Genomic DNA, 23,655 nt, shown 5'->3' with positions numbered 1-23,655 from the left:
TCCCCCCTCCCCGGGGGAAGGCCTTTTAATTTATTTATTCTGCTGGGACTTAGGTGGGGGGCTTGGCTGGCGGGGGAGGGGGGGGTCTCCCCGGGCTCTACCTCCCGCGGCTGGGGCTACCCTCCGAGCCGCGGCCGCCGCGGCGTGCGCCTAGGGCCTCCAAAACTGTTTCCAAACTGCCAAGACCGGAGGTGGGCGCGTGGGGGCCCGGGGGAAAGGGCTGGGTTTTTTTGGGGGGGTGTGATTGTGTGTTTAGACGCTGGTAACTGTGGGGGGAGGCAAGACGACTCAAGACGAGTTGCAATCGAGGTATCTCTGCTCCGGCTTCCTCCTCGGCCCCGAGACCCCCTCCCCCTTGGAGCTGAGCTAGGGAGGGGAAACCAGGATTTTAACCAAATTAGCATTCACATTCCTGGGAGGATGTAGCCCTCGCCTGGACCTGGGTGATAGAAGCTTTTTGCTCTGTTTTTATTTTTGGAGAGGAGCGCCCTGTAATTGTCCTAAACACATGCTTCTCCCCCCCCTTCTTCCTCCAGCCACCAGCAGAGGAGAGAGTCCCCCTTTTTTGCATTTATCTTTTCCTTCCCCTTTCTTTATTAAAGGTCCGGGAGTGGCGGCGGCCAATCAGCGCGCGGCTTCCATTTTGTGAGTTCAACTCCGAGGCTCCCGGGCTTCGCGAGGACGCATTTGCAGCCCCCTCTGCCTCTCCTCTCGGGCGGCCGAGGCGAAGGAGCCGCCTTGCTGGGGCTTCGTGGTGGTGTATTTCATATTGGGGCTCTTTTCGGGGTTTGTAATTTGGCCGTGGGTAGGTAATTGGCTGGAGCAGGGCGGCAGGGCGCGGCAGCCAATCAGCGCGCGGCTTCTATAGGGCTTGAGTTATTAGACGCTGATCTCAAAACATCGTTCATCAGACACCAAGGAGAGGCCAACAGATGAGGGGAGCCATTTTTCTGCAATGGAATTAAATGGCCAAGTGGGTTTTTCCTTTGTTGCAAATGGGGAATGTTTTTCCTTTGACTCCACCATCCAGTTCAGGACGCCTCAGTGTTGTGTTTAACATTTGTCAACAGGCTAAAGGACTCACAATTGGAAGAATGAAGAAGACTTTTTAAAAAGATCTGGATTTTTCCTTATGACTTGGAATCCATCTTTGTCTTGTATAACTAGGTCATAGCACACCATTAATGTCAGCAGTTAACAATTTTGAATTCCAAAAAACCTAAGTAAATGACATATTTAATTTTTTTTCCTCTTTTTTTTTCTTGGGTGGGTGGGGGGAGCTTGGAGCTATCTTAATCTGTATTCTCTTGACTGAACAATAAATTTTTAAATATATATAGTTTCCTCTATTAAACACTTAAACCTGGCCATCTTATTAACTCCTTCTGCTCTTTTTTTTTAACAAGGTAATGTTTTAAATGTATAGTTTTAGGACTAGCGAAATGGCAGCAACAAAAAATTGTAAGCAGTCGTTACTCTTTTAAGTTTTTTAAAAACCTTTTACATTGTAAGTACCCAATCCATTCTGTCCTTACGCAGTGCAGTTTCTATGTTAATGTTGCTGAGATGTCCTTAATTTTCTGAACCTTCATCTGCATGTATGTCTTTGTCGCTCTTGTCTAATATAAGCCAGTTAAAATGCTTTTAGACGATTTTGCTTTTTATAAAGCTAAGGTTTTAGCTTTATGCTTTTGAAAATGTTTACAGCCATAAATGCTAGTCAGCTTTCTTCCCAGTAACGTACACTTTCTTTGAAAATCGATCTATTTGAAGAAAAACACTTCTGTTTTTCTCGTCTTGGGAGGGGAGTGGGTGAGGGAAAGGAAGACCTTCTCTTTGTGTACAGAGACTAAAGCCGTCACAGGAAACTAGATTAAAACTGGAAAACAAGTCCTAGCTGGTTCGAGCCAAACACCAACGTTAACTCGCGGGTATTTTCTATGGTGGTTGGGATGGCCGTGCGTCTTTTGCCTTTTGTTTGATTTGACTGTATTTTCGCCTTTTGTCTCTTAATGACGATCACACCATTGCTATATCCAGAGCAGTAAACAGTCCTCAGCGAAGCCGCCTTTTGCCAACCCAACCCTGGAAAGTTTGCAGAAGTGGAAGGAGCAGAAAATGCCATGAGAGTGTAACTTACAAAAAGGTAACAACAGGAAAGACACCACCATTCCCCCAATAATCCTAACTAAACAATCCCCCCAAAAGATATTTTTTACATAACACGTCCAAAACCTCCGCCCAGCTTGATCTTCCAGACTCCATGGCACCGGGCTGAGCGGGTAAGTTAAAAAAAAAAAAAAAAAGAAAAGTGTCTTTTGCCCTTCGAGGAAATCTTTTTTCGAGCAGGCCAAGGGCTGCAGATGTTTGGGAGCTGAGGGGAGAAGGAGGTTTCTGGAGCTTTATGTTTGGCAGCCGGATGGGGAGGGGTGGGGGGACCAGGAGGGCTCCTCAGGCCCTTCTGCCCCTTCTGCCCCGGAGGCGAGGGGAGGGTCTCCCCCAGCGAGCTCGGGCATCCATGGAGCTGCCTGAGCTCATTCCCCCTGGCTTTTCTAGGTCTGAGCCTTGATGGGGAGGAAAAAATTGAAGTGTTTTGGAGATGGGGGGGCTCAAAAGACGAGGAAACCTCCCCGCTCGGCCTAGGAACTCTTTCTCTTTTGATTGTGGGGCTAGCACTCTGAAGCCGGCTTTTCGGGGCTCCGGGGCGTGCCTGCGCTTCCTAAGCAAAAAAGGACAAAAGGCCGGCGTCCATGTTGGCACCATGACGCAGCATCTCTCCCGCCTGCCACCGAGCCGTGCCTGTTCTCCCGGCCGCGCTCGCTCCTCCCTCCCAAACACGAGTTTTATTTTCAGGTTCAGAGCAGAGCCGCCTGCCGGAGCCCGGGGCCGGGGCCGGGGCCGGGGCCGGGGGGCAGGCGGGCGGGCCGGGCTGTGGGTGGCTAATGGCGGCCGCCCTCCTCCTCCTCCTCCGCCTTCCTCCCTCCTTCCCCGGTTGTCGTTGGGGGCCCGGGGCTGATGGCCGCCCCGAGAGCCCGCAGGGCACAGCGCCCCAGGCCGGAGGGTGGTCGCGGATACTGTTGCGGGGGGCCGCGGACCCGGGGGCGTCGCGCGCCGCGGCTCCCGCGCTCGCCTCCGCCGGGCGAGGCGGCCAGACGGGCGCCATTTCGCGCCGCCTGCGGCTCGGGCGGTGGCGGCTGCTGCGCGCCAGGCGGGAGGAGGGAAGGAGGCGGCGGAGCCGGGGGGGGGAGGGGAGGCCGGCGCGCCGCCGCCCGCGTTCCAGGCCGCCGCCCGCGTGGACGCCCCTGGCCCGGGGAGGCCTCGACGACGAGCGCGGGCTCCGCAGCGGGTTCGGACCCCGCTCCCGACAGGGCGGCCCCTGCGGGCACGAGGACGCCTCACTGCCAGGCGGGGCCGCGGGAGCCAGTAGCAAAGGGCCACGGGGACGCTCGGGGCCTCGAGGCTCCCCCTGACTCCGACCGGCGCCTCCCGAGGCGGGGGAAGCCTCCCTCCAGGCCCGGCCCTGACCCTAGTCCGATCCCCGCTGCCTACCCGGGCCTCGGCGCCCAAGTTTGGCTCTCCCCGCCCGTGACAGCCGAGCCCGAAGGGTAGGGGGCCCCCTTTGTCCCCAGTTTGGGCTCGAGGCCCTCCCGGAGGCCACTGACGTCCTGATTTGGTCGTTCAGGGCACACCCTCCAACCCTGCGCTCTAGAGCCCGGGGGCGGGGGGGGGGGAGGCTTGCGGCCTGGGAAAGCTGAGCGGGCCTTCCCCGGGATCCCCCGAGGCGGAGGGCTCTAGGGTAAGCCCTCACATCTCCGGCCCTTTCTCGGGGAGGGGATGTGGACGGGGCGGGCCTTTGGAAATGCAGATGAGTCGCCTCCTGCTGCTAGTCGCCCGGGCTGAACCTTCGTGACTCAGCCGCACCCCCCCCATCCTTTCCAGAGTGAGGGCCGCCTGGGCGGATGGAAAAGGGGGGGGGGCTTTTGTGAGGCTCCCTCTACTCCCTCAAGGGGACCCTGCCCGGTTTGTGGCTGTCAACTCCCTAACAAACCCTCCGACTTTGCCCTGTCAGGCTCTTGGCTGGAGAAAGGGCAACCACCCGGTACCCCCAGAGTGAACCATCCTCCTTTGGACAGCAGGAGCAGGCCTAATTTCACTCTGATAATAAGGTAGGTGTGAGTCCTTTGCCAGCCTGCGAGGGAGATTTGGGGGGCTTGGGCCTGGAGCCCAGGGAGGGCGGGCACCCCAAACCTGCTAGGCTGGTTCTGCAGCCCCTCCCCCCACAGATGTGTGGGACTGTGTGTGTGAAATCGGCTCCCTGCTGGGCCTGCTCGGTCCATCCATCCCCGCCTGTCAGCTTCTGTTGTCAAGAGTTTGGGGCGTGCAATTCTATGCAGTGTTGAGCCGCATAGAAGGCTGCACTTGCAAGTATTTCCCAGTTGTGTGTTTTGTGGTGGTGGTGGGGAGGGCCCTGGGTGCCTCTTCTGAAAGGTTCCATCTGCTGCCAGGAAGCCGGGCCCTGCTCTGGCCCTCCCTTCCGGCCCTGAGTGGGGGCATGTGGGGTGACTGTGAGCTGGCCTCTTCCCTCTGATGTCTAGCTGCTAGGGAGGTGGAGAACACAAGTACCTGAGAGCTGGGCCAGCTTCCTCTGAGAAAGAGGTTTCTTGACCCTTCTCCCCATTCCTGGGAATTCCACCATTCTCTGTAAAGCCCCCCCCCCCAAAAAAAGTCCTGTTTCTAAAATCAGACAAACTGGGATTTGAAACCTGGCTAACCATTTACGAGCTGTGACTTTGCTGGAGCGGCTTAGTCTCGGAGCCCGGTTCCCCCTGTGCACGAATGGGCCTGGGTCAGTGATTCCCTGTCTTGAGCATGCTTTTTAGAACCGTTTCCAGGGCCCAGTTTTTGATTCAGTAGGTGAGGACGGAGAACTTGGAGTTCTAACAAGTTCCCAGGTGATGCTGATGGCTGCAATCCCAGGACACGTTTTGAGAATCTTTGGGCTGGGTAACACCTGGAGGTTTCGTGAGGGGGCAGGAGCGAGTGCACTTGAAACCCCAAGCTCAGCGCCTGATAGAGGTGTTAGCTTCCGAGTAATGGCAGCGCTCTCCGTACTCTGCTAACACAAGCTGACTGCTCATAGTTTCCCACTGCCTGGCTCCAGGAGGCTCCACCCGGAGGTGGTGTGGCCCTTGATCTCTGATCCCTCCCCCATGTGATCTCTAGCTAGGGATTACTTTGATGAACCATTTGGGTCCAGGTGCCACTGATCCGCACCACTCCCCCATTTGGACTGAGGTTTGGCTTCCTTGTGGGATGAGCCCTGCCCACTTTTACCCCACCCCTCAGTGTGAGGGCTAAACTTAAGTTTGGGGGAGCCTGAAGGGCTTGACCTGGAGGTTTGGCTGAGAGCCATCTTGACGCTTAATCAAGGGAGGCTCTAAGTCTGGTGGCTGTGCTGGTGACCTTGGGTGAGTCTCCAGTGTGAAATGATAAAGACGCAGGCTGGAGACGGGAGTGGGAGGATTAAGTGTGATTAAGGGGGCTTGGCCTCACGTTCAGGCTTCACACTAGTTGGCCTCCATTCCCATGTGGCTGCAGGGAGTGGGGGTTGGGCTGTCTGCGAGCTCCTCCCCCACCAACCCGGCCCGGAGGCACGTGGCAAAGCTTCAGGGCAAAGGGGAAGACTGACTTTCCTTGGGCAGGGAGCCAGCCCCAATTTTCCTCCTGTGTGGTTTGAGTTGGAATGGTGGCCTGCCCCCAGCTGTTCCATGATTGGGTCATGATTTGGGGTCCCAGAGAGTGGAAGTGACTCAGCCAAGGTCACGAGGCCACCACTGGCAGCCAGGATGGGGTTCCAGGTGTCTTGACTTGCAGCCCATCGCCTGTGTCCATGGCACCCCCCCACCCCAGCTGTCTGGGTTATTTTGGGCTCCCTCCCATGCCAGGCATCACTGCCAGGAAGCTGGGAAAGCTGTCTGGTTGAAAGTAACCAGCGTGGTGCTCTTGGCTCCTTTTGGCCCCCTTCCCTTGGCCCCATGAGGGTCTACAGTCCCAATAAGCTGGGTTTGGTCCATCTTGTCCTTTGCTGGTGGGGAAAGGAGGTTCACTCTGCTGCATCTGGCACCAGACCCTCTTCCCCCTGGGAGGAGGGGGACGCTTTGTAAAAGTTGATGAGGTTCACGTTCTTAATACCCGGTGCGCCTCTTCCTTCCACTCTGGCCCAGAATCAAGATTTCAAATTCGGTGCTGCTACTGAATTGCTCTTTCAACCCCCTTGATCCTCAGGTGACTGGCTTGCTGCCTGAGGATGTCCGCCATCCCTTTAGGTAGGGTCCTTAGGGCTCCCGGAGACAGGGGTCTTTATGTCCCACCGGCCTCGGGTGGTTAAATAATTGATTTAAACTCTCCCCCCCCCCCCCCCCCCCCCAGCCACTGCCTGGAGGGCTAGAGCCAGGTCCTCCACTCCCGCCCTCGGAACAATTAGGGAGCAATTAGGTGCGAACCTGTGGTCTGGATGTGATTTTTGCGAGGGAGAGGTGGCCCGATGACCTGTAAGGGTCATACCCCCTCCCCACTTCCCTTTCTTCTTTACCTCTTTCACCTGTCTTTGTCCCCCCCCCACCGCACCCCCCCATCGCCCCCCGGGGGCAGGGAGGGGCGCAGCAGCCCGTCTGTCCTGCGGCTGTGGTTCCTCCTGGCTCGGAGGTTGGCCCCGCCCCCGGTCGCCCCGCGAGCTCAAGGCGGGGCTGCCCCCGGCGCCAATCCGGTGGGGCCAGCCTGGAGAGGGCCACGCCAGCGGAAGGGCGGCCGGAGGCTGGGAGGTGGCTGGACCTGCCTCGCTACTGGACACCAGCGTCCCGCCTCTTCCGGCTCATCCACCGGGAGCCCCAGGTTGGAATCCGACCTTTTGGACCCTCTGGGTGGAGACTGCCTCTGCCTGGACTGTGGCAAGAGGCACCCCGCCATCTTGGAGGCCGCCTGGGTCCAGCGCCGTCTCCAGCTGGCCAGTGACCTCAGCAAGTCCCCGCCCCTCCGGGAGCTGAGGTCTCCCCATGTGAACCAGGAGGAGGAAGGTGGACGATGGCCTTTTGAGCCGTCTCTGAGTCTGGCTTTGTGAGGGGAGCTTTTTGTGTTTCAGCATGACCTCCCCACCAGCACCACCAGGTCCTGCGCCCTGGAGAGAGCCCTTGACTCCCCGGCCAGCCCTGGCCACCTCCCATCTCTGCTACCTCAAAGAGTAGCTCAGTGTCTTCTGTCTCATCGGGGTGGATGACCCCTCGGGTGTGAGGTGACCTCTTAGGATGTTCTCAGGTACCAGGGAAGGAGAAGCTGGAAGAATTGTCGTTAACTGCCCCATCCTTACCTATGCTGGTCAGACTTCGCTCCGACAGGACAGAAGTGGATCTGGCCCTGAGTTCTCTCCTGGGCTTGGGTGGCCTTATGATCGCACTGGCCGAGTGAGTTCCCCCCACAAATGCCACCTGGCCTGCTCCCCTAGGCTTCTGTGTCCAAAGCTCTATGTTAAGATCCAATTTAAAGAATCTTTCTTGCTTTCCTAAACCTCTCCAGGAATTCCTGGTGAATAGAAGGTGAATGACTCGGGTCCTCAGAACATCTGACAGGTAAGGGAGCACGTTCTCCCCACGCGTGTGGGCAGACCCAGCTCCTCAGCTGGCCTGCCGCAGCCCAGCTGCCTCTGAGGAAGCTCTCAGCAGCTGGCCTGGCTCCTGGGTATTTTTAGGTACAGATCCAGCCTCTTCACCACCCCTGGAGCTGGGTCCAAATCAAACACACTCCAGGCCGGGTGGGGCTGGGGTTCTGCCAGCCTCTTGGCCCGCCCTGGGTGGGTGGGCGGGCCGGCTGGGGCCAGCGTCAGCTGTTCTGCCTGGATGCACGCAGGGCTGGGAAGCCTCGCCTTTCCTCCCCTCCCCCCCTCAGTTTTGTGGAAGCCATTTGTTCTGTCTTAAGTTGGGATCAGAGTCCTGTTTCTCAGGTGGAGAAAATAGAAACTTGAGGTCCAGGATTTTGAGGAAAGTCAGGAGGTGTGGTTGACCCCCAGGTGACAGTTTGCTAAGAGTGCGGTGACCCTCCTAACTGAATTCTCCCCCCGGCCCCTCCTTCTCTTGTCCTCCAGTCCCCCCTGAGCTTCAGGGGTCCCTGACTCAGGGTCAGGCCTGGGGCTGGCTGTGAAGGTAAGCAGGTGTCCCCTCACTCTTCCATCCTTCCTCTCCTGCTAGCCTCAGGCTGCCACTATGGAAACATGACCCCAGCCTTGCCTCACCAGCCAGTCAGTTCCTCTTGGGTCACCAGAGAGAGAGCTTGAGGGCCTGGCTTTGGCTGGGCGCTTCTTTTGAGGAGCTTTCCGTCCGACACCCCTCTTGAGCCTGGCAGCAAGGCCCTCCCTGATCTAACCCCAGTTACCTTGACAACCATGTCTGGTCTCCGTCTTCGCTGCCCAGGCGCTGTGGAACCTCATGGGGTTTTCCAGCCACCATGCCTTTCCAGGGTACCCATCCTGCTTCCACTGGTCTGCCCTCCCAACACTGCCTAGCTGAGGCTCAACCTTCCCTGGACCCTACAGAGGTTCTTGTCTCTTTAACTGTTCACATCTCCCAGACTCCTTCAGACTGCTTCCCCAAGACGGCTCCTTGCAGGCAGGAGTACAGTTGCCTCTCAATAAACTTGTGTTGCAAAAAAGGAATGAATGAGTTGCTGTAAATTTGTGTGGGGGTGCTTGACCCAGCAGGTGGCCCTCCCACCCAGTGACGGGGCATAGGACTCAAGCTGGAGCTGGGCCTTACCTCCTTTTCCCAGCTCTGGGCTCTTATTTGTAAGCTTCCACGAGCGGTCGCTGCTGCCCTCTGGTGGTCAGACCCTGCCTTGCACCCGCGGAAAACCTACCCGGCGTTTATGGAATTGCCAGGTTGGCAGTTTCCTCCGTGGAGTAAAGTTTACCTGGTCTTTGCTGAGAACTTGAAAATGGAAAATCTTCCCGGGGGATTGCGGGGAGGGGGGTGGGGGTGGCTAGAACATCCTGAGTTCTTCCAAACCCTCTCTGAGGAAACTACCAGAGGTCCTACCCCAGCTCGTAGGACCCGTGCCTCAGTCGGTACCTGCCGGCCGCACACTGGCTCCAGGGGTCCCCCGCCTCTCCTGACCACTGGCCTGGCTCGTGCAACGGACCGTGGGCCCAGGGTCGCGGGGAGGGAAGGAACGGGGGACAGGGGGGATCTCAGCCAGCAGCCGCGACAGTACCTGTACATTGTGCTCAATAAATAGCTGTTTTGATCAGGGAGGTGGGAGGGTTGGTGAGAATCCTTGGGATGAAGATACGTGGCTGCTGGCTGGAGAGAGCTTAATCAAATTTCAGGGTGGGGTGGGTGTTCTCGAGGGGCCCAGCTTATCTCAACTAGATCTGCCCTGGCTTTCCCCATCCCTTCCTCGACGGTGTTTTTCCTCGGTTCACGCCTCTGGTCCCTGCTAGAAAGAGACTTCCGCCCGCGTGGTTTGGGGCCAACCCCCAAAGGATACTGTTCCGGAGTCGTTCACCTGCTCTCCAAGCTGCCCGCCCCAAGGCGATTGCCCGCCAGAGGGCGCCAGACGTCCACCTTGCGCTCTTGGGGAGGTGGGGGGGTACGTGAGGGGAACCGCTATTCCCCACCCCCAGCCCGCACCCACACTGGCGCCCGTAGGGCTGGGCTAGGTGAGCAGACACGCCCCCCGTGCCAGCATCTTCCCGGGCACTACCAACCTACCTCGTGGGGAAACCGGTCGGAAGCCGACTTGCCCCAGGCCACACAGCTGAGGCGGGGTGCAGACAAGGGGCTTTTCCCAGAGCCTGAAACCACGGCTCCTGGACCCCTGGTGCTGGGGCAACGATCCGCCAATCAAAGGGTCCCTGTCCGACGTGGGGGGGGGGAGGCCGAGCCGGCCAATCAGAGGGTCCCTGCCAGAAGGCGGAGCCTGCCAATCGGGTGTCCGGCGAGGAACGGCGGAAACGAAACGATCGAATCTTGTCGATGGGGGGCGCGCCTTGACGTGCAGGGGAGGGAGTGGGAGCGGCGCTGCAGGCCGAGCACCCCCGTTCCTCAGTTGCCTCAGTTTCCCTGGGGATGAAAGGTGAACGCCCCGCGCGGGGACCCTAACAGGAAAACTGAGGCTGGGAGGTGAGCCCGGGTGGCTGCCTGGCGGAGGCAATGCAGGCACGTAGTGGGCGGGGTTTATTTCGCCCCGCCCCCTGGGTCCCGCCCCCACCCCCGATCGTTCAGCCCCAGAGGTCCGCCCGGCGCGCGGTTGCCAGTGCGGGCTGCTCACAGCTATGGATGCCCCCGGGGCCCCGGGCCCGGGCCCGGGCAGGAAGGAGCTGAAGATCGTGATCGTAGGTGACGGCGGCTGCGGCAAGACATCACTGCTTATGGTGTACAGCCAGGGCTCCTTCCCTGAGGTGAGGCCCGCCGGGGGGCGGGTGGGGGTTAGACTGCGGGGCAAACGGGCTTGGGGCCACCGGGGGCGACGGATGGCCTTCAGCCTGCACCTTGACCGGGACTCCGGCTCCCCGGCGTCCTGCGCGTGGAGAGGCAGCCGCCACCCTGGGGCGCCCCCTCGGGAATTCCAGAGCCCAGCGGGGTGAGGGGAGCTGAGCTGGATGGGGTGAAGGGGGGCGGCGCAGCTGGACCCTGGGCCCCCGTCGCACCCCTTAAGAACCAGCCGACCTCTTCTCCGACAGGACTACGCCCCATCTGTGTTCGAGAAATACACGGCCAGAGTGACTGTGGGCAGCAAGGAGGTGACCCTGAACCTGTACGATACCGCCGGTGAGTGCGCTTGCACAGCGAGGGTCCCTGGTGCCTGAAGGGTTCCCCCCCCAGCCCGGGCATCCCCCTCCGGGCATCCCCGCCCACCAGCCCCTGTGGGGCCCTGACTTCCCAGCACTCCTGAAGGCCGCGGAGGGGCTCTGGCAGGGTGGCCCTGGAGGCCCAGAGGGCCTCGGTCGCCCCATCTTTGGAAGGAGGGTACTTGAATGAGATGAGCTCCTCGGCCACCCTCCTAGCGCTTAATGTGCTGAGAACCCACGGCTTCGTTCCTCTCCTGAGGTTCTAGAAAACCGTGGGCATCGCTTCTGCTTCCCATGGTTCCAGGATTTCGTGTGTTGCATGCTGTGGTCTCTTAAGATTCTGTGGGCTGCAGATTTGAGTCCCCTGGTGCTAGGATTCTGTGGGCTGAATTTCTGGGTCCTGTGGTTCTAGAATACTCTGGGCTACAGATCAGAGCCTGTGACTCCGGGATTTTGTGGTTGACAGTCCTGAGGCTCCGGGGTCCTGTGGACATAAATTCTGAGTTCCACACTTCTGGGATTCCATCGGCTACAGTACATGGTTCTGGAATTCTGTGGTCTACAGTTTTGAGCCTGTAGTTCTGGGATTCGGGCTACAATTCTGTGTCTTCCTGGTTCCCTGGGGATAAACCAAGCACTGAGGAAGGAACAGAGCTCTAAGTCCAGAATAAGGTTCTCTTGGCCACCTGCAGCTCCTAATGCAAGTGGATTTATGCTAATCGGGTCAGTTATCAGAGTCCCCGTTGCAAGGGGGGGAGGGGGGGTGCCAGGTGTCTGCCCTCAGGGAGCTTCCATCCTGCACTCAATCCCCTTCTGGGCTGAACCAACATTGGGTGACAAAGGTCAGGATCTCATCCAACCTCTCTGACTCAGTGCTCAGTGACCTGCGTGGAACCAGGTCACCAGGTGCCCTGTCCACTGCCAGCCAAGCCTTGTCCATGTGAGGGGAAGTCTCCACTAGCCTTGGATGGAGCCAAAATCCAGACATCCCCCACCCCAAGGCAGCGAGTAGCATCTCTCACTCCACCCTGGAGAGAATCAGAAAAGGGATCACCCCATCCCCAGACCCCTCCTCCATTCCTGACTCCAGCAGCCTTTACTGTATGGTGGGACCCATCCTATAGTGGCTTCTAAGGAGCCCCCTCTTGTTGGATGAGGGCCCCAAACCGCTGCCCCTAGAACAGGGCCCTGCTGCCAGCCCTGTGAACTGAGAAAGCCAAAGGTTGCTGAGAAGTTCCCTGGGGGCGTAGCCATAAGAGCAGTAAAACTTACAGTGTGTCTGGGATACTTTTAGTTTCACATACTTCCTGTCAGGGACCCAGGGAGGGGCAGGTTCATCAGCCCCACTTTGTGGGTGAGGTGCTGGTGAGGCAGGGAGAGTTCACAGGATGGTTTTCACTCTCCTCCGTCCTCTGGGACCTCAGGGCCTCTCCTGTCAGATCCCTAGGGTTCACTGTTCATGGAAGCCTCCCCCATCAGACCCAGCATAGGGACCATTTCTGGTCTTTGTGGCCTTGGCCAGAAAAAGATGCTCAAAGAACATGTTAGGGCAGATTGTGGTGTGGAGGTTCCGGACGATTTCTGTTTGGTGTAAGAAGGATTTGCACTCACAGCTGCTGCAGGAGGAATTGGAGGGGCTCCAGGCCCGGTCATCAGAGGCCCGGGGCCGCCGCAGCGATGATGATCTTCCTGCCCCGTGCTTTGGAATCAGACCTGGGCTGTGATGCTGGCTCCCTGGCTATGCGTCACCTGGGCCTCAGTTTCCTCATCAGTAATCAGGGCTAACTAAATTAGTCTTGAGGATTACACTAGATCCGTGTGATGTGTAACACAGGGGTCGGCTGTTGGGAAGGGCTAAGTGTTGTCATGATTTTTTAAGGCCGCCACCCCCAACCCCCGCCCGGCCATTCAGGCTCAGACCCAAGCCCAACCTGTTCTGAATCGAAGGCCTGCAGAGCTCCGAGCTGCCTCCCCCCACCCTCCCCGAAGGACTCTGGCGAGCCGCAGAGAAACAGAGCTGGGGGTTGAACGACGCAGTGGAGTCCTAGGGAAGTCGACAGGCTTCACGGTCAGCAGGACAGCCCGAGGAGGAATACTCAGGGAGAAAGAAACGTGGCCGCTCCTTGCGGGGTGTCCCGCTGTGACCCAGGAAGCCCTGTCGCAAGGACCGTGAAGGAGAGACTGGGTCATTCCTCTTCCATATGCCAGCGCCCAGCACGGTGCCTGAGGAACGAATGCAGAAGAGATCTGGAGGCAGAGGTGCTCCTGGAGAATGATAAAGGCAGTGAGACGGTCTCTACCCGTGGGTGGATGGAGATCAAAAATCAGTGGCAAAAAAGGAGGGCCAGGGGACCAACTAGAGGAAGAGACTAAGGGGGTGAGGGGAGTGGCTGAGCTGGAGACGAGTCTCATAAAGGTTGTTGTAGAAGGTTCTGGAACCTGCTGAGCTAGACCCCGTGGGGGGGGATGGTGGTGCAGAGTGGCATCTTTCCAGCCAACTGCCGGTGACCAGAGCTGTGGGACAGGGGTGGCCCCTGGGAGGCCAGTCTGGCTGCTTGTCTCCATCCTGCAGAAGCGATACAGATGCCCCAGCAGTGGGAGGCTGGTTGGAGGGGTGGCGGAGCTCTCCGTGCTGACAGGTGAAGGGGAGGCGGGCCCAGTGAGCACTTCGCTGTGACACCGCAGAGGCAGGAAGCTGTGGTGCAGTCTGAAGTTTCCTGGGCAGAGGGGAGGTGGGGGCAAGGTGGGATGTTAAGACACCAACTAGAGATGGAGCTGTCTGGGCCTTGGGGTGGGGTCCAGGGGCGGGGCATCACAGGATGGGATGGGGGTGGCCCAGGAGGTGGGGGGCTGTGGTCCCCTTCCCAGCCTGAGATGGGAACAATAGGAACAGTTGGGGGGGGTGCAAAGGAGTTGCTGAGACAGGGAATCAGGGAGCAGAGGGATGTCTAAGAGCCAGAAGCCCTGGGGGCTTGAAGAGCTGAAGCTGCGGGCAGTCAGAGCGTGGGCTCCAGGCTGGGGCTGCCCCAGCCACTCCCGCCTCTGGGGAGGAAACGCAGGTGGGCGGGCCCCAATAGCAATAAGTGGGTTCCTCTTCTGGCAGCTTCCCCTTCTTATGTGGCCTGCGCCCCTCCCCTGACCAATGCCCTGGCTGGAGCTGAGAACCACCTGCTCTCTGTATGGCTAGCAGATATGGGGATCACTGTGGCCCAGTGACACCCTCTTCTCAGCCTAGCTCCAGGCCTTAGAGACCCCTGCCCCTGGAAAGTGACTGACACAACAAAGCTCCTTCCCACAAAGGAAATACCCTTGTGCTAAGTGAGAGAGAGCCTCACTTCCTCCCCGCCCCACAGCCCCACCAGCTTCAGGAAAATGGGCCACTTCAAGGGGAGCTGTGGCCCAGAAGACCTTTCCTTGCTAGAAACAAATGCATCCCTTTGCACGTAACTCCGTGCAAGCCCATCTGCAGAGGCCAGAGTGGGACCCCGGTGTGCCGCTGGACAGGTGACTTGGCCCCTTTAAGTCTTGGCATCAGTGTGGGTAAATGGGGAGGGTAATAGTAGCACCTTGTGGCTGGGGGGCCCCCTAAAGCTTGTGGGTCCAAAGATCTGGGGTTAGATCCCCGCCCAGGCCCCCAGGCCCTGGAAGTTTCTGTCTTAAGAGTAACCATAGTAACAGTCCTTCACCTTTGTTCAGCATTGCTTAGCCTACAAGTCCTTTACTTCCAGTATCAGGGGCAGGGCTATCACCCCCTCTGCCAGATAAGGAAACTGAGGTCCAGAGAGGGAAGGCACCCAGGTCACAGAACGTGAGTCTGAGTGTAGTCCTACAGGAGAGGCGTCCGGGACCCTCCACATCTCCCGAGGGGATATGAGGTCAGCATGTCCATCATTTGCAGGCCTGGTCCCCACGTGGAGGTCCCACACTCACTTGGGAAAAGTTGAGCCTGACAGTCAAGTCAGGAAGGCAGCCCGGAGGAGAGGGCTGGGATCTGGGCTGGCTGCCCATTGCCTCCCGAGCCCCTCTCTCTCTCGGGATACCTGTGTTGGCAGCCTTTTGGTCAGGCCTGGGGCTTGTAGGGTCAGGACAGCTCCCTACGCTCTGGAGTGGACTGAGAGAGGCACCCCCAGTAGTCATACCTATGGTCCTCTCTCTCTTACAGAGCTTCCCCCTAGCTGTGTGACCTTAAGGCGACTCACTTCACCTTTCTGTGCATCAGTTTCTGCATCTGTAAAATGGGGATGACAAGAGCCCTACCGTGTTAGCATCGTAATGAGGAATGACGGGTTAGTGCAGGCAGCGGGCTTCAGGTGAAGCCGTGGGTGAGCATGATGAGCCTTCATAACGAGGGAGCCCGTTGCCGACATGCGTTGTTGGTACTCACTCCTTTTACTATCGTTATCAAGGCTCACCTGCTTCTCACGTACCCGTTTCACAGGTGAGGAAACCATTTGTAAGGCAACAAGGTCCAGAGGTTGATTCCCAGTCGGGAAGTCCAGGGAAGGCTTCCTAAGAGAATTTTTGGCAATTTTAGAGTGGCGTGGCAGGCGCTGAACTTGGAGCTGACCGAGTTGGCGCTCCAGCTCACGGGGAACCTGTCTATGACCTTGGAAAAGGCCCCTCTTGGCCACATGGGCTCCTTACAGGAAGAACTTTCTCCACCTACCGTACCTCCCAGGGTGGCTGCTTCAATGAACACAAGTGACCGAAGTGAAGTGCCCTTGCTGAAAGCCAGCAAGGTTATCATTACCCCATATTCACACACTCATGTGTTTGTTCGTTCATTCACCCAACAGTTACTGAGCTCACCTGTGTCCCAGGGGCTATAACTGTCCTCAGGGGCTTCTCTGCTCGTGGGGCAGACAAAACCAAACCAAAACCCAGCAGCAGGGAGTGACACGTACTCAGAAGAGTAATAGAGCCATGGTCGGGTGTGGGGCAGTAGTCAGGGAAGCTCTGCCGGAGGAGGTGACGTTTCTGCAGAGACCTGAAGGAAAGGAGGGAGCGAGGCATCCCTGGGCAAGAAGAACCTTTCCAAGAGGGAAGACGGATGAGGGACGGGCAAGGGCAGAGGCCCCGGGGGGCGGGGGAGGGGGGCTCAGTCTGACTTCCTCCTTCCAGCCGCAGTACTGAAATCCTCCCCAGCCGGAGTTGCTAAACCCCCTGGCCCGGCGCAGCCCTGCTCTCTGCTGCATCTGACAAGAGCGGACAAGCAGCAAGCCTGACTGGACGCCTGCCAGGCGCCAGGGATGATTTTTAAGGACAGGCCCAGGTTGTGGACACCCAGTGCAGGGGGCAGATGCTGCGTGGTGAGGGAAGGCCTCTATGAGGAGCCCGCCGTGCAGGATAAGGGAAGCCGACAGAGCACAGGAGGCCCATTTTACAGCTACTTGTCCACTCCCGCTGGATTTCTAACGGGGAATAGACATGCACGTTGTACCAGAAGTAGGAGCTTCACCGTTACATCATAGGGGCCCAGAACCCATGTTGGCACAATGCAAAGCAAAATAGAGCGTTGCTATCAGCAGAAGGAGTGCTCGACCAGGACCCGGCTGGACTGGGGTTGGGCCCCGGCTGGGTGACTGCTGCAGGGACCTCGGGCAGGTCACTTCTCTGAAGCTCAGTTTCTGTGTAAATGGAAATATTCTTCACTTCCTATCTAGCCCATCAGGTGATGGCTGTAAGGATTTCTTAACGGTTCATAGGCAGAAGCACTCTAAAAAGTGTATAAAGCATAAAGTGGTGTTACTGCGAAGGAGTAGAGAGAAGACAATTATCCTGAAAAAGGAAATAATGACATTCAGTTTGAATGTTTTAAAGTAAAATGCTAAGAAAAAATGGGGGGGGTGAGTAGGGAAAGCATTCCAGGTTGGGGGTGGACAGCAAGTACAAAGGCTCTGGGGCACAAAAGCTTGGTGGGTTTGAGAAACAGCGGGGGTCGGGGGACTTCGGGGGAGAAAAGGTCAGGTCTGTGGGTGCCAGGTCATGTGGACCCTTGGGAGATGTTTGGATTTTATACAAAGGGCAATAGGGAGCTATTGAAAGTATTCTTCATTTGAGGGGAGAGAGGCAGGATCTTCCTTATGTCTTAGATCCGGCCAGCTGCCGGGTGGAGAATGGATTGTTGAGGGGCAGCAGCAGATCATGGGAGACCAGCGATGGCTTGGACGGGATGGTGCCATGCTGTCCAATAGAACTTTCTGCAGCGATGGGATGTCCTGCACCCGTGCTGCCCGTCCCGGGAGCCACTAGCCCTGTGTGGCAATTAATCACTTGAAATGTAGCTAGTGCAATGGAGAACCTGAATTTTTAATGTTAATTAATTTAAGTAGCCGCATGGGGCTAGCGGCTACCCCATTGGACAGCACAGGTCTAGAAAGACATGGACCAAGATTAGGAGAGGGGACAGTTTGGAGGAGATGGGCTGGAGCAGCATCCTGGATGGGCTTCCCAGCAGTTACAAGGATTTCTCCAGCTTGGTGATGAGGGCGGAAGAGTCTGAGTCGGCCAGGCCCTGACAGTCCCTCACTCCTTCCACAGTGTTGGGGGGACTCTGGCTGAATGGCAGCATGGAGTCCTCCTGGCCCAGCCTTTGTCCTAGCTGTGAGTCCTGGTCACACTGCACACCGCAGGGGTCCTAGATTGAGGGACAGCCAGGGGGAAGGCAGAGCGTGGCAGTGTCCCCAGCAGCAGCTGGGGGCCAGGAGGACGAGGATGTGGCCTGTCCTTGCTCAGTGGAGAGGCCAGCTTTGGCAGGGAGCGAGCAGGAGGGCAGGCTGGCACCCAGGCACCCCCAGGTTAGGGGGAGGGGCAGGGGACTCCTGGGCCTCTGTGTTCCAGGTCCTGGAAGAAAGTCACCTTTCTGCCTTTGCAGAGGCAGCTGGAGAGCTGCCAGGGAGCCCAAAAGGCTCTCAGTTCTCACTGGGGGAGTTTTTAAATAATACTAGGGCATACCGGTGACTCAGGGCAGGGCATAATCCTGGGCCTGCTTCTGGACTGGGGCAGAACGACCACAGGACATCACCGCTGAGATCTGAGTGCGGCCCGTGGGTTGGGTTAGAGCCCGGCGTCCATGGTGCTTGCTCCAGCTTGCTAGTTGTTCTACGGGAGGTGATAGAACACGCCTGTTCTTGGAAATCCGCGAGGACTGTGCTGGGGTGAGGCCGCGGAATGTGTGCAGGGACTCTCACCTGCTCAAGTGTTTACGTGTACAAAGGGCAGGTGGGGCAAAATGTAATACTCAGGAATCTGAGGGAGTTCTTGGCACCCTTTTTGCAACTTTTCTGTAAGTTTGAAATTGTCAGTTAAAAAAATTACTAAAAAGCATTAAAAAACCACACCCAGCCTTGGCATCTGATTCAGTCGGTGTGGGGGAGGGCCGAGCACCAGCCGACTCCCCAGGTGAGCCTGACAGCAGCTGTGCCCGGCCCCCCACCACTCTCCTCCTGGGGTTTGCCAGAAGGGCAGGAGGAATTCAATCCAAGGCCCCGCCGCTCGGCCTGGGGGTCCCCTCCCAGATCCTGCAGTGGCCTAGTCCCCCCCCAGTGCCCCCCAACCTTCTTCCCGGAGGGGAGGTGATTTGGCCTAGGGCGGGGGGCGGGTAGGCAGTGATTGCCAGGGACGGAATTGCTAACAGGTTCTCCAGCTTCTCCTGATTACCCTGTAATCAGACCCGGTTCTGAGCACCGCATGGGTTTTATCTCCTGGAACTTTTGCTACTCTGGGCTGCCATGTCTGTTTTACAGATGAGCAAACCGAGGCCTTGGAGACAGAGCCCAGACAGGGGACTCAGGTGGACAAGGGGGTGGTGCCTCCTTGACCCCTACCTCCTCTCCCATTTCAGGGCAGGAAGATTATGACCGGCTGCGGCCCCTGTCCTACCAGAACACCCACCTCGTGCTCATCTGCTATGACGTCATGAACCCCACCAGCTATGACAACGTCCTCATCAAGGTGAGGCCCGTGACCCAGCCAGCCTGCCTTGGGGGTGGGGCCCACAGATCTGGCCTCAGCCCTGACGCCTGCCCTCTCCCTCTGCAGTGGTTCCCTGAGGTCACACATTTCTGCCGTGGGACCCCCATGGTGCTCATTGGCTGCAAGACAGACCTGCGCAAAGACAAGGAGCAGCTTCGGAAGCTCCGGGCCTCCCAGCTGGAGCCCATCACCTACATGCAGGTCAGGAAGGGGTCTCTGCTCTCCCCCCTCCTCTGCTTCCCTACCTCATTTCATCCTTATAACCTGAGGCGCGGACTGTTCGCATCCCGTTTTACAGGGGAGAACCTGAGACCCAGAGGGGTGAAGTGGAGGTGGAGAGTCACACAGCTAATGTGCAGCGTAGCCAGGATCCTGTCTCGTCTGCCCCAGGGGACTGGAGGGGCAGGCCTTGTTCGAGAGCAGGGCTCCCCTACCCGTTGAGAGTCATGGGCAAAACCAAACCCCGCGGCTTTTCTGGGCGAGGCATGGGACAATAAAAGGAACACAAAGGAAAACTAATAAGAAAGTTTAATAAAAAGGAAGAAGCGTTAATAAAAGTAAATTTTAGAAGTAGAGCTAGTTTTTACTGTCCTCACCAGTTCCATTGCCTAAACGGGGCCTGAGGTGGGAGAGGGGGGCAGGGTAGAGGCAGGATGGGGCTTCTCTCAGCCGCCACGGCCGGAGCCCCTGGGCCGCACCGCAGGCCCTTCCGTTCCATCCACACACACTGCTGGGGGCTGGGCCGGGGATGGGGGGATGGGGGGAAGGGGGCTCCTCACCAAGACCACCCTCCCCTCGGAGAGCCCCCAAAGCCAGCTCCAAGTTCCCAAATCCATGGGGGGGTGTCAGGAGGTGCCCCATGCTCCAGGCCCCTCATCTAATGGCGGCCCCTTCCCCCTCCCCAGGGCCAGAGTGCCTGCGAACAGATCCGAGCCGCCCTCTACCTGGAATGTTCTGCCAAGTTTCGGGAGAACGTGGAGGACGTCTTCCGAGCGGCGGCCAAGGTTGCCCTCAGTGCTCTGAAGAAAGCACAGCGGCAGAAACGCCCGTTGTGTTTGCTGCTCTGAGCCCCCCGGGCAGGGCACACAGCCCCTCATGCAAGACTGACAGGGCCCAGGCTGCCAGGCCCGGACTGCACCCCGAGATCCTGCTCCGTCCCCAGCTTCCCAGCGGCACTTTGAGTTGGGTGTCTCCCTGTGTCTGGAGCCTGTGGCTAGACTCTTAGAACATTCTGGAGATCTCTCCTTCCCCAGCTGGGGCTCTGACCATGAACTCACCTCCAGGTTCCCCCGGGAGCTGGGCCTGCATGGAGGGGGGTGAGGGTGCCGGATTCAGTCTCTCTGTACCCTAGAACCAGCATTTGTCCGTAGGACTCGGGAGTACACAGCCACCCCCCAGCCATGTGTGTCCCCCTTTGCACACCCGCTAGGTCCTGAAAGCCTGTGCTTGAGACAAACAACTACATCTGGTACGTGGATAAAAATGTGGATTTGTCAGTGCTCCACACGGCCCCCCTCAAGCCCGCTACTCTGCGTCACCCGCCTCCCTGGGCTCGAGATAGGCACGGCTGCATCCTCCAGCTTCTGGCTTCCTTCCTCCAGGAACGCGGGGGCCACAATGGGACGGGGACTTATCGGGACAGCACACGCACCAGCCCCGGACATGGGGGCTGGCACCGGCCCCCACCCCTCACCCACAGAGGACTTCAGTCTCAGCCTTCGGCCGGGCTGCCATCTTTCCAGAGCTGGGTGCACATGCCCAAGGGGGAGAAGAGACTCTCTCGAGAAGCAAAAAGTACCCCAGACCCATCAGGGGTTCCTCACCTGCAACCCCCCACTGCCAGAAACTCAAGACGAAAAGTGACATCAGCCCCGAATGATCGTGGGCAAGTCACTTCTCTCTACAGACTGTTCCCCTATCTGCAAAAGGACAGCACTGACTCATTTTAATAGTCATCACGCTCCCTCCTGTCCCTCACAGCCCCCACTTCTGGCAAGCTGAGACTATCCTGGCTTCCTACGAGAACACACAACCCCCAGCTGCAGATTCACTGAACCTTCTGGGGCCAGGAGTTTTTAAACAAGTGCTCCAGGTGATGCCGCTGCCCCAGAGATTGAGAGCTGCTTGCTTCCTGAGTGAGCTACAAGTCAGTATCACTGAACCTGGGATAATGGCTTGAGGTGGCTCCTGCCCTCCCAGGATCTCCTGCCTCAGCCCCCACTAAGCCTGAGCCTCTCTGACGTCAGCTGCTAGAGAGAGAGACTCCTGTGTTCCACCCCATCCCACCTCACCCCACCCTGGTTCCCCAAGGCCCTGCCATGCCCTGGGGAGTCAAAAGAGCACTCAGTCCAAGGCCTCATGGACAAGTGATGGTACAGGAGAGAGGTTAGAAACCATACTCTGTGGACCAAATCTGGCAGCTGTGTGTTTTGTAAATAAAGTTTCGTTGGGACACAGCCACACGCATTTATTTAGGCATTGGCTGCCTTGGCCCTACCACTGCAGACGAGGCAAACTGACAGATTATCTGGCCCTCTACAGAAAGTTCGCCGACTCCTAGTCCAGGGAAAACCCAGGTGCCTCAGGGCCCGATGAAGGACCCAAATGAGTGAAAGAGGACAGGTATAAAAGGGAGTGGTGGGGTCTGTGGCACACTAGAAAGCAAGCACCCCATCCTAGGCAGGCAGCTCAGCCCAGCCAAGAGCTTTCCATTTTTCTAGGGAAAGTAGAAATCTGGGTTTTTATGTCGACTCTTACTGGGGTGGAAGGGAAATTTCATATTTTTAAAAATTAACAATTAAAAAAGCTTCAACTCCTCTGGGGGCCAAAGCATGACTATGGATGCGAGCTGTGAACTCTGGTCAGAGGGGATTTGTAGGGAGGTAGTTAAGGGCAGCTGAGACCCATGTGTGGGAGAAAGGCTGCGGCCGGTGTAGGGAGCAGGGGCAGAACATTCAACCAAATCTGCCAGCTTCTTCACCCTCCCCACAAATACAGAATCGGACACAAGGTGACCAGCAGCCTTGTCCTGGCCTCCCAAGTGCCACCTCCTGGAAGGGAGCCTGCTCAGACTCTCCCCACCACATTCCAGAACCTGAGGGGGAGGGAGGGAGGCGGGGAGGATGGGCCTTAAGTCTCAGCCAGCGCTGAAGACCCACTCTCCGAGAACTCAATGCAAGAATTCCGGGAAGTGGGCTGAGGGGTGGGGGTCAGGAAGCCAAACTCTCAAGTGTCAAAAAAGAAAAAAGAAAAAAAGCCCTCAAACCACCCAAGGGATGCCGAGGCTGGGGCGTCCTCTGGTGGTCACTGCAAACCCTCGCGCCTCGGGCCCACCCCGGGGGCCGCGCCGTCGGGGAGGGAGGGCAGCTGTGCGCAGGTGGCCGGCAGGCTGGAGACTCGGGGAGCGCAAAGAGCACAAGGCACAGACAGACAGTGGTTCTCCGAGAACTTAAATAGCCCCACCACGGAGCAGCGTGGAGAGCTTACAGCAGAAGCGGCGTGCCCCGGGGCGGGAGGCTCCACAGGCCGCCGAGGGGTTTCCTTCCGCCCGCTGGGGATCAGGAAGTAGCCGGTGGGCACCCCAGACCCCAACCTGAGGGGCTCCCTGAGGCTTTAGCCCCCCCACCCCCACCCCAGGAGGACTGACCCAGGCTCAGCCGCAGCCCAGACGGCAGCGAGGGAAGGCTGCAGGTTCTGGGCAGTCGGGAGGAGCCCGTAGCAATACGTCATGAACAGGGAGGCTGGGCCGGGCGACCGCCGTGCGGACAGGCAGGGGTCACGTTGCCCTTGTCCGCCGGGGACCGGGGCCTTGGCCACCCCCAGCCCCGCGCTGGCCCCTGGGCCGGCAGCTGGCAGTGGCCGCAGGCACCGTGGGGAGAAATCGTGCCAGCCGGAACCCCCCCAGTCTTGAACCCCGGGGGGCTGGGGGGGGCGCACGGGTCCCTTGGCTCACAGCTTCTTCCCCTTGTTTCTGTTCTTCTGAAGTTTCGTGTGCACGACTTTGAGTGTGGTCAGGAAATTGCCCAGGAAGAGGACGAGGAACGTGAGCGCCAACACGAACACCTGGGCAGGGGCGTGCGAGGAGACCGGCCGGGGGGGCGGAGAGGAAAGGAAGAAAAGGTTGAGCCGGCTCCGATCAGCTCCCCGCCGAGATGCCCACCCGCCCCGTGACCTCACAAGCCCCTTAGCACAAGCCACCGGCAAACTGCAGAGTTCCCACGGCAGAAAGCAGAGGTCTGGGCCAGCTGCATGAAGGGTGTGAGTCCTCAGGGTCACGCAGGGCCCGGGAGGGCTTCTCCTTTGGCAACCCCAGAGCGTTCAGTAGGCTTCTCAGACCACTTAGGGGCTCCCTGGCTTCCCGAATTCCCTCCCACAGGCTCCCAGGCCCCAGTAGCAGGGAGCTCTGGGCACTGGGCCCCATGGTGGGGAGTAAAGGGGTGGCTGAGCAAAGAATTCTCTCCAAGCTGGCCCAGCTTTCCCCAGGACCACCCCACCCCACCCGCACCACAGGCACGTGCACACGCCTGCGTGCACGCGCGCGCGCACACACACCGTCCGCACCAGGCACATGCACACGCCTGCGTGCACGTGCGCGCGCGCGCACACACACACCACCACCACCCCCGCCCGCACCACAGGCACATGCACACGCCTGCGTGCGCACTCACACACACACACACACCAACCCCGCCCGCACCACAGACACATGCACACACACACACACACCCCACCATACCTGCCATTCTCTGCATTCCTCGTGGCTGGAGAACTCAAACAACGTGATGGCATTGTAGAGCTGCCAGAACTGGAAAGAGGGGAGGCAGGCACCAACTTACCCCAACTGATTC

The 23,655-nt window shown here is 58.5% G+C and overlaps 2 protein-coding genes and 1 long non-coding RNA gene across 8 annotated transcripts in view; 2 read left to right on the top strand and 1 right to left on the bottom strand.

The window, feature by feature from the left end:
• The first annotated feature begins 652 nt into the window (after positions 1 to 652).
• Positions 653 to 8,764, top strand: LOC116649031. Of its 4 annotated transcripts, XR_004302610.1 has the most exons (6): positions 653 to 1,223; positions 2,041 to 2,146; positions 4,070 to 4,166; positions 7,312 to 7,457; positions 7,570 to 7,622; positions 8,460 to 8,764. It is a non-coding gene; the product is annotated as an uncharacterized LOC116649031 (long non-coding RNA). The 4 variants fall into 4 exon arrangements; XR_004302607.1 differs by having other exon boundaries at positions 7,570 to 8,764; XR_004302609.1 differs by having other exon boundaries at positions 7,540 to 8,764.
• Positions 8,765 to 9,974: 1,210 nt separating this feature from the next.
• Positions 9,975 to 21,595, top strand: RHOF (ras homolog family member F, filopodia associated). Its single transcript, XM_032431256.1, has 5 exons — positions 9,975 to 10,444; positions 10,727 to 10,814; positions 18,678 to 18,787; positions 18,875 to 19,009; positions 19,714 to 21,595. Exons 1-5 carry the CDS (start codon positions 10,319 to 10,321, stop codon positions 19,873 to 19,875), a joined length of 621 nt encoding a protein of 206 aa, XP_032287147.1. The 5' UTR covers positions 9,975 to 10,318; the 3' UTR covers positions 19,876 to 21,595.
• A 151-nt stretch (positions 21,596 to 21,746) lies between these two features.
• The window catches only part of TMEM120B (transmembrane protein 120B), a 98,872-nt gene continuing 96,963 nt past the window's right edge, over positions 21,747 to 23,655 (bottom strand). For all 3 annotated transcript variants that reach the window (XM_032431251.1, XM_032431250.1, XM_032431249.1), the window contains 2 exons: positions 23,544 to 23,612; positions 21,747 to 22,870 (listed from right to left, as the gene is read on the bottom strand). In XM_032431251.1, the coding sequence (XP_032287142.1) occupies positions 22,757 to 22,870; positions 23,544 to 23,612 (183 nt within the window). In that variant the 3' untranslated portion in view covers positions 21,747 to 22,756. The remainder of the gene's footprint in view (positions 22,871 to 23,543; positions 23,613 to 23,655) is intronic.

Source organism: Phoca vitulina, unplaced genomic scaffold, assembly GCF_004348235.1.
Source record: "Phoca vitulina isolate PV1807 unplaced genomic scaffold, GSC_HSeal_1.0 scaffold46, whole genome shotgun sequence".
Taxonomy (NCBI): Eukaryota; Metazoa; Chordata; class Mammalia; order Carnivora; family Phocidae; genus Phoca; species Phoca vitulina.
Note: the sequence above shows the minus strand (reverse complement) of the source record. Positions and strands in the feature narration are given on the sequence as shown.

Coding starts and splice junctions, on each gene's coding strand:
- RHOF (XM_032431256.1), top strand. CDS start 10,319: ATGGATGCCCCCGGGGCCCCGGGCCCGGGCCCGGGCAGGAAGGAGCTG. Junction 10,445..10,726: donor GCCAGGGCTCCTTCCCTGAG/GTGAGGCCCGCC, acceptor CTTCTCCGACAG/GACTACGCCCCATCTGTGTT. Junction 19,010..19,713: donor AGCCCATCACCTACATGCAG/GTCAGGAAGGGG, acceptor CCCCCTCCCCAG/GGCCAGAGTGCCTGCGAACA.